This window comes from Canis lupus, chromosome X, assembly GCF_011100685.1.
Source record: "Canis lupus familiaris isolate Mischka breed German Shepherd chromosome X, alternate assembly UU_Cfam_GSD_1.0, whole genome shotgun sequence".
NCBI lineage: Eukaryota > Metazoa > Chordata > Mammalia > Carnivora > Canidae > Canis > Canis lupus.
The window spans coordinates 6,835,850-6,849,243 of record NC_049260.1 but is presented as its reverse complement, the minus strand read 5'-3'; the positions used below and the strand labels follow the sequence as shown (position 1 = coordinate 6,849,243).

General features: G+C 50.8%; 1 protein-coding gene across 4 annotated transcripts in view; it reads right to left on the bottom strand.

Moving 5' to 3' along the window:
* CLCN4 (chloride voltage-gated channel 4) overlaps nucleotides 1-13,394 on the bottom strand; it is a 69,023-nt gene that overhangs the window by 35,653 nt on the left and 19,976 nt on the right. For 2 of the 4 annotated variants that reach the window (XM_038586801.1, XM_038586802.1), the window contains 2 exons: nucleotides 5,032-5,186; nucleotides 2,552-2,651 (listed from right to left, as the gene is read on the bottom strand). In XM_038586801.1, the coding sequence (XP_038442729.1) occupies nucleotides 2,552-2,651; nucleotides 5,032-5,175 (244 nt within the window). In that variant the 5' untranslated portion in view covers nucleotides 5,176-5,186. Of the gene's footprint in view, nucleotides 1-2,551; nucleotides 2,652-5,031; nucleotides 5,201-10,492; nucleotides 10,719-13,394 lie in introns of those variants that run through there. The other 2 variants (XM_038586803.1, XM_038586800.1) reach the window with 2 other exon arrangements.

Genomic DNA, 13,394 nt, shown 5'->3' with positions numbered 1-13,394 from the left:
GGCTTCCTGGGGCTGGGAGGAAGGGGGGGGGGGGTTGTGGGGCTTGATAGCTAAGGGGTACGGAGGTCCTTTGGGGGCTGATGAGAACGTTCTAAAATTGAGCACAGCGATGGTTTTACAACTCTGAATATGCTAGAAATGGCAGCATTGTACAATTTAATGAGGTGAACTGTATGGAATGTGAATTATATCTTAATAAAGCTTTTTTACACACACACACACACACACACACACACTGGGGCGAGGTGCACAAGGCTGAGGGGGGAGAGGACTTTTAAAAAAGGTGGTCAGGGAACGCCTCAAGCCAAAGAAGCCATTTGAACCAAGCCCTAAAGGAGGTGAGGGAGGGGTCCCCCGCTGGTAATCACGCCAGCCCTCGCCCCAGCCTCCAGGCCCACTCGGCGACAGCGCCGCGGGCTTCGTTCGTGGAGCAACAGCGACACCCAGTGGCGGCTCCCGATAACTGCGGCCGCGGCCTCTGCATCCCGGACACAGAATAGGATGTCCTAATGTCCGGGTGCCCCGAGGGGAGACAGGCTGGGGGCGGGGGGGCTGAGTCCCAACCCCCATTGTAAGAACAACCGGGGGACAGAAAAGTGAAGGGGACACAGTTCGCTGGCTTTCCCTTCAAGGCACACTGTAGCCACCTTCACCGCCAGCATCACCCCCTTCTCGCCTTCCTCCTGTGTTCGTCTGCTGGGGTGTCCACAGAGTGCCCTGCAGTGGGTGCTCAGCCCTGGCTGCACATTAGGATCACAAGTGCAGGGGCGCCTGGGGGGCTCAGTCGGTTAAGCATCTGCCTTCGGCTCAGGTCATGACCTCCGGGTCTTGGGATGGAGCCCCACATCAGGCTCCCTGCCTGCTTCTCCCTCTCCCTCTGCTGCTCCCCCTGCTTGTGCTCTCTCTCTCTCTGTCAAATAAACAAATAAAGTCTTAAAAAAAAAAAAAGAATCACAGGTATGGGGAGCTGAGTGATAGAAGGGGGGCTTTACCCCAAAGCTAGGGTACCAACTCCAGAGGTACTATTTATCTGAAGCTCAGGGAGCAAAATTTTTGTTTTCATTCCCCAGGTGATTCTTCCTGAAAGAACTGGTGGAAATTGGGTTGACAGTGAAACGAACTGGTCAATACCAGATTTGTTAAAGAGAGCCCAATCGGGCTCTTGCGTGAGGCAATAAATCCGTACTGGGCTGTCTACTCTGGCCAGACGCTACAACATCTATTCCGGATTTCTTCATTTCCTCTATTTATTTCTCCTGCTTGGAAGCCAAGAATAATGACACGGTATACAGTTTCATAAATCTATTCTAAATAAAGACATCAAAATTCACAGCAAATGCCTACCCTGCCCGCTTTCCAAGGTGTTCATGGCAGCAGTCAAACAAATTGGTGGTGAAACACCGAGGAGCCATGAAAGCGAATTCCCTGCCAACACCGCTGCCATTCTACACCGGGGCTGCCCCTGGGAAAGGAAGGCTAAAATTGGGGAAATGCGGGAAGAGCCGCCGTGACTAGAGTAAAAGGATCCCCCATGAGCACTGCTCTTGGCTCTTTAGCTTGGGCCGCGGCTGATGGGGGCCCTCCCTGGCGACCAAGCCCCTCCTGAAACCGGGTACGGAATTAATGCCCAGAAATCAAAATCCTCTGTAATCACAAAATTTGTATCTATGGCTCATTAGTATTCCGTCCTTCTTGGACCATTTGCCAGATTTGGCCTTTATTACAGTCATTCGCTGATCAATCCTATAACCACAACTATTATGTTATTACAGGTAGGTGATTTTTATTAAGCGAATCGCTTTTAGTGCACTCAGATTTCTTATTCTTAGACATTAACCTTCACAGCCTTCTAAAGGAAATAACGTCTCCGGAAACAATTGCTATGGAGAGCTGGAACATTTGATATTAAAAGGGCAGGTCTCCCCCCCCAGATACTCCTCCGTTCACCTCTGGCAACATCTACTGCTTGCAAGCATGGTGCTGGGATTATAAAACTGAAGGACGCAGAGTCCCTGTGGGTCAGAACAACGCATGGGCTGGAGGTATTTCCCCTGGGCCTACCTCAGACCCTGCGGGGGTCTCGAATTATTTTGAGTATCTTAGGATGCGTATAATCCATTCCAAGGCCCGGCAGTGCTGCTAAAGACCACTCTCATATGGTGTGTTATTATTAGAGATCAAAGTTTTCCTGTACTCGCTTGCCTTCTGCATAACCGAGTACTACAGGATGTAAAATATGTGCTTTCGATAAAATCCAGCTTGGCAATAAACCTTGGTGCTGTGCAGACACGGCCGGCCGGCTCTCTAATTCCGGCTTGTTTCCAATAATGCGCTTGGGCCCATGCCTTGGGGTCCTGCCTTACTGGTGATACCTTTCATGTTAAATGTACGGCTGTGTGTTTTGCTCTTCGCTATTTCAAGTCATGAACCCCTTGCACGGGGTAAAAGAGAGACACTCCGTCTTCAGAACACCATCCCCAACAGGAGCGGCCGGCGCTCGGGTCGGGCACCTCCAGCTGTGGCCCGGGGGTACCGCGCGCCCTCCACGTACCCGCCAGCAGGCCGATGAGCAGCATCACCACCCATCCTGACCACGCATCCAGCAAACTCTTGATGAACTCCCATATGGACTCCTTGCTTTTGCTGGTTATCTGGAAACAAAAAGACACAGTGGCTGATGCTGGATACGTTTTCCAACTCACGCTTCCTTCCCTGAAACCGTGTCCTTGGGGGAGATGGGGGGGAGTGAGAAAATGAACGTAATTAAGCGACTAAAGTGCCACTTCCATTACTCTTCCCGCCACTTGGTGCAATGACAAAATGGGCCTTCTGGTTCACAGAGCTGTAGATGTCATAATGGTCGCCAAGGACTTAGAAGCCCCCGCCCCCAAATTCACTCAATTAAAAGAAAACTTGCTAAAAAAAAAAAAAAAAAAAAAGAAAAGAAAACTTGCTAAGCGTGACTTGATTTGTGATGATTCAGAAGCCATACTGAAGGGGGACAGCAATTCATTGTCACCATTTTATATCAGAACGACTACTTTAACCCTCCTTGCGGTCTGCTCACAGAAGCAGCTCTTCGACCCGGAATTCATTTCCTTCTTTTGTCTGCAAGGTCAAATGTTGACGGCGACAACTGCACGTTGGCCAGCCTGGACCGCCTCCACCGGGGGGCTGAGTGCCTCCGGGCGCCCTGTCACGGCACCCCCCTGCCTCCCGACCTGCCTCTCGGAGTCCCTTAGAACGTTTTCTGGAAAGATCTTTGTGCAGGTGGCCTGGCCTCTGTCACAGCCCCTCGACCCGGCTATGGCTACGGCAGCACCAAAGGAGCCACAAGGCCTGTGTGTGAGCGAGTGGGGCTCCGAGAACACTCTCCTTGGGAGGAGCAGGTGTCCGAGCAGGTGCCCCAGCAGGTGCCCCAGCAGGTGCCCCAGCAGGTGGCAGCAGGACCGGCCCAAGGACTCGGCTCCAGGGCGCCAGGCCCGAGGCCGCCCCTGCGCTTCCTCCACCTGGCACCCGGGAGGCTGGTCCTCCTCTTGATTCCGCCCCACTCTCTGCTGGGCCGTGCGAGAAATGGGACGACGTGGGCGCTCTTGACGTCAGCTCTCCCCCAGCTCGGAGGGGGCTGCCCCGAGGCCACCGGCGGTCCCCACACGGTGGGTCTGTCTCCTCCCCTCCCTCTCCACAGGTGACCTGGCCGGCAGCCCCGTCCCCGCCGCCGCCTCCTTTTACCCTTTTACTCGGGACCCCTCTGCTGGTCCCCGCCTGGTCCGCAGTGCCTGTGGCAGGCGCCCCTCCGGCCCCCCAGGGCACCTACTCAACCCCGGCAGTGCCCAGAGTTCTACCTCCCGACCTCTCCCTCTGTACCCCCGCAGCCCCACCTCCCCCCACCCCGGCACCGTGGGGTTCCAGCCACCTGCCCAGCGCCCCCAGCGCCAGGCCGGGTCACAGCTCACTCCCAGGGGCTGAGACGCGACTCACGGCCGCCCCCACACAGCTGCTGCTCCCCTGTTCTTCCTTCTTGCCAACAGGGACATCACCCCCTGCCCGCCGCAGCCAGGCCTCGTCCGGGACCCCACGCCCTGCCTCTCCCCGACAGCCACCCCCCGACCCTGTCAGGGGCTCCTCTGAGTAACTGGCCCTGAGCCCCTCTCCATCCGCACTTCACTGCCTTGTCACACCTGCCTCCTCTTTCTCCTGAACTAGTTTCCAAGCTCCCTGCTTCTCCGTCTGCGATGCCCCTTTCTTGCACTCTGGGACCAGGAGGACGGAACCCGAACGCCCCTTCACGGCCTGCTGGGTCACCCCCAGAGGGGCTCCGCTCCGCAGCCCGGGCTGCCAGACTCACCTCTATCCTCCCCTTCTGTGAACCCTCCACCAGGCCTCACAGCTTCCCGACCTATCGGGCCATGTTCTCTCCTGCCTCTGTGACTTAAGGAAGGGCTGCTTCTGATTTTAGAATCCTTTCCCTTTTCTCTGCCTGGCAAACTCCTAGAGAACCTTCAAGAACCAACTGGAATGTCACCCTCTAAATCATCCTTCCCTAACCCCCCCTCCTGAGTGATCCCACAGCATCTGATACCCAACCTTGGGGTGGCCACTAAAATATATAGCGATCGCCAACTAGATGCCAGGCATTGGAATATGTGCTTTCATACACACGCAACTCATTCAATATTTGGATATAATGACCTCCATCCTTGTAGATGAGAAGCCAGGTCTAGAAATGTCACCCCAAAGATCACCCAGCCTAAAGGTGTCAAGGGCAGGATGTAATTGATTTGTCTGGTTCCGGGGTCCCCTCATCGCCCTCCACACCGGACCTCTGTATGACACAGCCTCCCACCCGGAGCAGGTAACACTGTAATTGCTTGTCCACACCTCTGCCTCTCCAGCTAGTCCTTCTCCTTCAGAATCTAGCCCCGTATGTGACATGCGACCCTAACCCTGGCTCGGTAACTATCCCACGAAAGCATGGCCTAGCTGTTTGGAGGGATCCTCTTCAACATGTCTTTTATGAGTGCCACCTACCTTCCTGTGTCTGTCGGTGTCCCGTGACTTTTCCCGTAGCCAGTCGATGGTGTGGAAGTCTTCATATGTCCCCACATCAGGGAATGGCTCATCGAGGAAATCCATCAGGTTTCCAGAGCCACTCATCGCTCCTGCATTGACCATACTAGTTACACCTGGGAGAGAAAGCCTGTGATTGAAACCATCATACGGGACATCTGCACAGACACAACAGAAGGAGCCACGCATGGTGTTTTCTTATGCCAGAAAGAATTCTCTCCGCATGGGCCCCTGTGCTGTAATGAAATATCTATCCAGTCTGTCTTAGTCGCTTCGGGCTGCTCTAACAGTACCATAGACTGGGCGGCTTAGAAACAACAGAAATTTATTTCTCACAGTCCTGGAGACTAAAGTCCAAGACCAAGGCGCTGCAGGTTTGGTGTCCGGTGAAGACCCTCAACCTGGTTCAAAGACAGTCACCTTTCCACTGTCTCTTCACATGCTGGGAACATCAGAGGAGCTCTCCACAGTCTCTTTTATAAGGACACTAATCCCACTGATGAGGGCTCAGCTCTCACGGCCTGATCACAGCCCAAGGGCTGCACCCCTAACGACTCACGTTGAGGGTTAGGTTCCAACACATAACTTTGGGGAGACACCAACAGTCGGTGTGTAGCATAGTCAATTTTTGTTATTTGCAGTCGTTATGTCCTATAAAGTCACCATGAACACCAAATTAGAGAATTCTGAGGCAATGTCCGTGGGTGATCTGTAGGGCTAGGGTCCTGCAGGCCTCTGGTCACAACTTAGTAAACCGGTCAATATACAACCTTGCATTTTGTGTTTCTGTTTAAAGACAACTTATTGGGATCCCTGGGTGGCGCAGCCGTTTGGCGCCTGCCTTTGGCCCAGGGCGCGATCCTGGAGACCCGGGATCGAATCCCACATCAGGCTCCTGGTGCATGGAGCCTGCTTCTCCCTCTGCCTATGTCTCTGCCTCTCTCTCTCTCTCTCTCTCTCTCTGTGACTATCATAAATAAATTTTTAAAAATTTAAAAAAAAAAGACAACTTATTGAATATCTACTGCTGACTCATTAACACTGAAGTCACGGCCACAGCACTACAACTCACACCTGAGTGAAGCTTATCTGACAAACGGCTTTTCTCCATGAGGCACGCGCAGTAGCAGGCGCACGCCAGCATGGCACTCCGGGGCCGTGCCAGACAGCAGCATTACCAACAGAAAGGTACAAAGATGTGAAAAACATGGCACTAGACAGTCTGTACAAAGGACATTTGTTTATAGTCTGAGAGCCGAAATACGATGGCAGAGCTAGGAACGTGCCTTTCTGGGGAGTCAAACTTTTTGCCACTCTGCACACGCACGTGTCTGTGAATAAGCATGTGCTCACTGGGGGTTACGAGGGAATTTTAGTGAGCAGTCAGATTCACAAATACAGAACCACAAATACTGAAGATCGATCGCATGCATTTCTGAAAAATCTCAAGTTCTGCCAAAGCAAAGGGAACGCAGGCAGCACCCTCTGTGACCTCGGCCACAGCAACTTCTTACCAGACACGTCACCAAGGGCCAGGGAAGCAAAGGCAAAAACGAACCATTGGGACTTCATCAAGATAAAAAGCTTCTGCACAGCAAAGGAAACAGGCGACAAAGCCAAAACACAACCAAACCGGCAGAACGGGAGAAGATCTTTTGCAAACTTTGACACATCAGATAAAGGGCTCGTATCCAAGATCTGTAAAGAAATCAAACTCAACACCCAAAAAGCAAACAATCCAGTCAAGAAATGGGCAGAAGACACGAACAGACATTTCTCCAAAGAAGACCTACACACGGCCAACGAGCACATGAGAAGACGCTCCGCATCGCTCATCAGGGAAGTACAAATCGAAACCACAAGGAGATCCCACCTCACAGCAGTCACAATGGCTAAAATTAACAAGTCAGGAAACAACAGATGTTGCTGAGGATGTGGAGAAAGGGGAACCCTCGTACACTGTTGGTGGGAGTGCAAGCTGGTGCAGCCACTCTGGAAAACAGGGTGGAGGTTCCTCAAAAAGTTGAAAATACAGCTGCCCTACGACCCAACAACTGCACTACTGGGTGTTTATACCAAAGATACAAAGGTAGTGATCCAAAGGGGCATCTGCACCCCAATGTTCATAGCAGCCATGTCCACAATAGTCAAACTGTGGAAGAGCCCAGATGTCCGTCGACAGATGCATGGATACAGAAGATGTGGCATATATCTACAATGAAATACTACTCAGCCATCAAAAAAATGAAATCCTGCCATTTGCAATGGTGTGGATGAAACTAGAGGATGTTACGCTAAGTGAAAGAAATCAAAGAAAGACAATTATATGATCTTACTCATATGTGGAATTTAAGAAACAAAACAGAGGATCACAAGGGGAAGAGAGGAAAAAATAAGATGAAATCAGAGGGAGACAAACCATGAGACTTTTTTTAAATTTTTTTTTAAGATTTTATTTATTCATGAGTAACACAGAGAGACAGAGAGAGAGAGAGAGAGGCAGAGACGCAGGTAGAGGGAGAAGCAGGCTCCACGCAGGGAGCCCAACGTGGGACTCGATCCCGGGTCCCCAGGATCACACCCTGGGCTGCGGGCGGCGCTAAACCGCTGCGCCACCGGGGCTGCCCGAGACTCTTAATCATAGGAAACAAACTGAGGGTCGCTGGAGGGGAGGTGGGGGGAGACAGGGTAACTGGGTGACGGGCACTAAGGAGAGCACGTGATGTGATGAGCACTGGGTGTGATATGCAACAGATGAATCACTGACCTCTACCTCTGAAACCAATAATACATCATATGTTAATTCACTGAATTTAAATAAAATAAAATAATAAAATAAAATGCTCTCCCCCCACCCAAAAAAAAAAGCAGAGCATCAAAACAAGAGGGCTAGAGAGGCAAACAGGGTTGAGGCACACCACTCCAAATCCGATCACTGCAACCAGACCAACCACTGGTGCTCTTGTCAGATAAAGTACAGCACTCGGGCAGACAGCCTGTGTGTCATCACTGCAGACATTCGACATGTACAGCAAGAGCAGGGTGGCATGCTGGCGAGACATTAACTCACTGGTAGAAGCCAAGGCAATCCACAGAGACAGGGGGTGGGGTGTAGGGGGGACCCTGGAGATAGACGAGGAAATAGGACAACCTGCCACATGACCCGTGCTATGGTCGGAACATCTGTGCCCCCTCAAAATTCGTACGTTGAAATCCCATCCCCCAATGTAATGGTATCAGGAGGTGGGGGGCTGTTGGGAGGTGACTAGATCAGGAGGGCAAAACCCTTGTGAATGGGATTAGCACCCTCCTTATAAGAGAGACCCCAGAGAGCTCCCTCACCTCTTCTACCGTGTGAGGACACAACAAGAAGTCTCTGAGAAGAGGGCCCTCATCCAACAGTGCTGGCACCCCAATGTCAGACTCCCAGCCTCCAGACCTGAGAAATAAATGTCTATTGTTTCTAAGCTGCCCAGTCCGTGGGATTTGATTACAGCGGCCCAAACAGACTAAGACAAGCCAAGAGCTATGCCAGGCTGGCAGCACACTGCCCTGGGCAAGGAAGCCCTGGATACAGACGCTCACTTTTAATTTTTCTTAAAATACACTCAAAAGGGCTCCTGCTGCCAGGACAGTAGCCAAGCTGACAGTTTCTCTTTTGCCTGCCTAAGATAACAATTCCACTCCCACTATCCTGGCTCCCTGTGTCTGGAAAGGAACCGCAAATAAACCAAGACACCTTCCATGTTATACCACCCTCAGAGCCTGATTTACAGATCACATAGGAGCTAATTCGAGATGTAGAAAATGCTTTGCAGCAGGACCAGCGCTCCCCACCAGTCAGCAGGAAAAAATAATGCACTTTCACAAAGACAAGAGGTTGGAATAAGCACTAAATAAAAATTACTTTGGCAAAGAGCATGGAAATTTGAACTACAGGATGAGGACCACAAAAGTGCCGGAGTAGATGGTTAAAGAGGTGAAGGGTAGTTATAAAAATATTTGAACACAGGCTTCTCTCTTTGCTTTATGTATTTTTATATCTGGAGGACTCAACCATGACCTGATGAAACTGCATTTTAATCAGATTGAAAAGTCGCTATGGGTAAAGCGGGGTAACCACCTTACAAGCAATAAAGTGGTGATAGTGAGTGATTTATTGACCGTCTGTGCAACTCGGCTGCTTTAAAACTTTAAAAGTTTGAGGTCTGAGCTATGCCAAGCTGAAAACTATACCCGTTGATGAGTACCCAGGGAAGAATCATGTTGCATAAGTCAGTAGCAACCAATAATAAAAGGGAAGGAATAAAATTAGAAAGCCAAGATTTCATTCTCATTTCTACAAAAACAAGGTGGTAAGAGCTTTGTATTATATGTGGCACCGAAAACCTCTGATGGGAAAAATAAGGGAGCTGTTGACCCACAATCGGGAGCCCTCGTGAGAAAAACCAAACCAAAAGATAGAAGAACAGCAGAGACTTGGACATTCTATTAAAAGGGAGTTCACGTTACCTGAAATTTAACCAAATCTCTAGTCAAGCAACAACTCCAGGCAATACAGGTTGAATCAAAAAGTCACTCTTGAAAACAACTAACATCTTTAAATTTTGACGGAGCGTGTCATGGTCGTGACAATTAGACACGATTGGTAAAGGAAAACAAGCAAGATGTAATTCATAGATCTAGTCCAGGCCTCCCTGGGAGCCCAGAAGGAGGTCGTGAGGTCACTTCTGACGCTGGGATTAAGAAAGACAGGAGGGTCCGAGAGAAGTATAAGAAGAGGGCATCCAGGTTAGAAAAACGGAAAGAATTCTATCTGGAATCCATTTGGGGGATGTGGATGGATAAGGAATGAGAATCTGGCCAAATAAGGGAGCAATAAGGAGTGAAGTCCAAGGACTTGCTAACTGAGAAATCAACTCAACCTATATAAGCTCATTAGGGCACAAGGAACAACCCCGAATGGATACAAATAGTCATCTGTGCCTTAGTCGGGAGCCCTTCCTCCTTTATCCGTTTTCATTTCTTCTCTCCAATAAGAGCGCTTCTGCTGGCAGACGACTCCCAAGCTTATAGCCTCGAGGCCTTGGTTTTAGGATGGACAACATCCTGGGACCTGGATCTGAGACTCCTACTCCGTCCAGATCATCCAGCTCAGGGCTCAGCCAACTGCAGCTTGTGGCCTGCGGCCTGGTTTCGTAAAGAAAGTTTGAGCGGAACGCAAGACACGCCGGGCATTTATATATTGTCTCTGGCTGCGCTCAGATTACACGAGCAAGTAGTTACAACAAAGACTACGTGGCCCACAAAGCCTGAAACGTTTACTACTTGGCCATTTACAGAAAACATTTGCTGATCCCTGCATGCAGTGGACTGATTACAAAAATGCCCATATCCTCTACCCCTCTACCCCTCCCTGTACCTGCCACACTTTCAGTGGGAGTTCCGGGTCCTCTTCATTAAGAGGTGGTGTCTACTCCTCCACCCACTGAATCTGGACTGGCCTGTGGCACGCAGCAGAAGTGATGAGCATGCATGTGTGTCCCAAGAGGTGGTTGCTTTTCTGGGAGGGGACCTCTGCCTCTGCCATGAGAAGAAGCCTAGACTAGAATGCTGGAAGATGAGCGACCACATGGAATCAAGCCAGGTGGGTCATCTCAGCTGAGGCCATTCTAGATCACCTAGGCCCAACCAAGCACAGATTCCTGAGTGAGCCCAGGCAAGATCAGCTGAGTTTGGCCCAATCAAATCACCCAGCCACCCACGGACCCTGAGAATAACTGGCTATTGTTTCAAGCTACTGGGTTTTTTGAAGGAGTCGTCCTGTAGTAACAGTGTTTAATGTTGTTACTTGGGCTCCAAAGGAGAGGATAATGAAGACAGAGAACTTGGCTGTGGCATCACAGACTGACTCTGAGGGGAGGACAGGAACAATGAATGATTGATGATAAAACTGCCAATGGAGATGGGATGGAATCCCATCTGGAGGTAGGTGGCCTGACAAAATAACACCTCTCCTACACAACCATATTTACCTATAAAGGGACTTTGGAAGATACATGGGGCATCTAGATCTTTTATCCAGTCCTTTCCGGCAAGAAAGTTATCTAGGAGTTTGTTCTTCCAGGAGGACGACTCCGAGTGGCAGGGGGCAAAATGTTCACCAACAGATGATAACAACAGACCCCGTCCAGTAAAACTCACTTCACCCAGGGACCAATGAACACAGCATGTGTTAGCTGTGATGGTAGCACTGATGTGATTTATGACTTTGATGTTAAAAACAACTCTGGACGGCTTGGCTCACTCTCAATACAAGGATCTGTATCATTTAAAGGAAACCTGGATTTTGCCTGGTTGGACATTGGCAACAACAAAATGGTTTCTAGACGATGAAAGAAAGCAGGAAACCTCCCAGATCAAGGTAAAGAAGGACAGGTTCTAAGTATAATAGAGGCCAAATTGAATACAGAGCACCCCATGCCAGGCTAATAAGGATTATCAGCATGGCAGGCAGAAAGTGGTACTGTTTCCCCCACCTAGAACAGCTTTCCTACCCTCTGCCTGGAAAGCTTTTCTATTCACCGTCCAGGATTCTGCTGTTTCCTCTCTCTCTGTGTCACGTGCATTCATTTCCCCAGAGAGTTGGGGGCTTCCTCCTTGGCAATCAAAAGTCTTCTCTTTTTTTTTTTTTGAACAGCAGTTAACAAAATAACACAAGATCCACCCTCTTAACAAATTTTAAGGGTACGGCACCATGCGCGCAATGTCCTACAGAGGATCTCTAGAAATTTTCCGTCTTCCGCAAGGGACACTTCCTACACAGTGAACCCCGACTCCCCATTTCTCCCTCCAGCCCCTGGCAACCACTACCTTCTGCTTCTAGAAGTTCGACTCCTTGAGATGCCTCCTATGGAGGAAACGGCGCACTGTGTCCTCCTGCGACCGCCTGCTGCAGGACTTCTTTCCAAAGGCCACTGTACGTGCACGTCACATTTTCTTTGTCCAGCTGATGGGCATTTAGGTCGCCCACTCCCCCCATCCTTCCCAGCGGACCACGATGCCCTCTTTGCCCACCTGTCGCCAGGGAGGGGCACAGCCGCGGGCCGAATCCAGCAGCGCCGGGCGCTGGAAGTGGGGCGGGGGGGCTGGAAGGGCCACGGAGCGGGGAGACTGCGCATCCGGCCGGCCGCCCCGCACGTCAGCGAGGACAGCAGGGGACGGCACTGCCGCGGGCCTCCTGCCACCCGGGGTTCTGATCCTCTCTTCCACCTGCCCAGCTCGTCCGGGAATTGGCCAACAGGGGTTGGCGGCGAGGAGCGCGGCCTGCGCGCGAGAGGCCACAGCTGGAGGGGCTTCGGCGGTGTCTCATCGCGGCGCCCAGGGGAGAAGCCCCCAGATGCCCGCCCTCGGCGGGGCGGGAGGACATCGGGGTCTAGACCCCACGGGCACACTACAGGGCGGGAGCCGGCAGAGTGCGTGGTCCTACGGGTCAGATCCAGCTCCCGCCTACTTTTTTTTTTTTTTTTTTAATTCCCTTAGCCAACCTATAGAGCACCATTAGTTTCGGATGCAGTGGTCGTGATTCATCGGTTGCACGTAACACCCAGTGCTCGTCACATCACGTGCCCTCCTTCATGCCTGGCACCCAGTGATCCCCTCCCCCCACCACCTCCCCTCCAGCGACCCTCAGTTTGTTTCCTATGATTAAGAGCCTCTTATGGTTTGTCTCCCTCTCTGAGTTTTTCTTTAACATTTTATTTGAGAGAGAGAGAGAGAGAATGAGCAGGAGAGAGGGAGAAGCAGACTCCCCACTGAGCAGAGAGTTCAACATGACCTTGATCCCAGGACCCTGGGATTGTGACCTGGGCCAAAGGCAGACACTTAACCAACTGAGCCACCCAGGTACCCCACCGATTTCTTTCTATTCAGTTTTCCTTCCCTTCCTCTGTGATCCTCTGTGCTATTTCTTATATTCCAATATATGAGGGAAGCCATATGATCATTGTCTTTCTCTGATGGGCCTATTTCACCCAGCATAATACCCTCCAGTTCCATCCATGTCAATGTAAATGGTGGGTATTCATCCCTTCTGATGGCTGAGGAATATTCCATTGTATATATATATACACCACATCTTCTTTATCCATTCATCTGTTGATGGCCATCTGGGCTATTTCCATAGTTTGGCTATTGTGGACATTGGGATGCAGGTGCACCTTTGAATCACTACATTTGCATCTTTGGGGTAAATACCTAGTAGTGGAATTGCTAGGTCATAGGGTAGCTTTATTTTTAACTTGAGGAAGCTCCATATTGTTTTC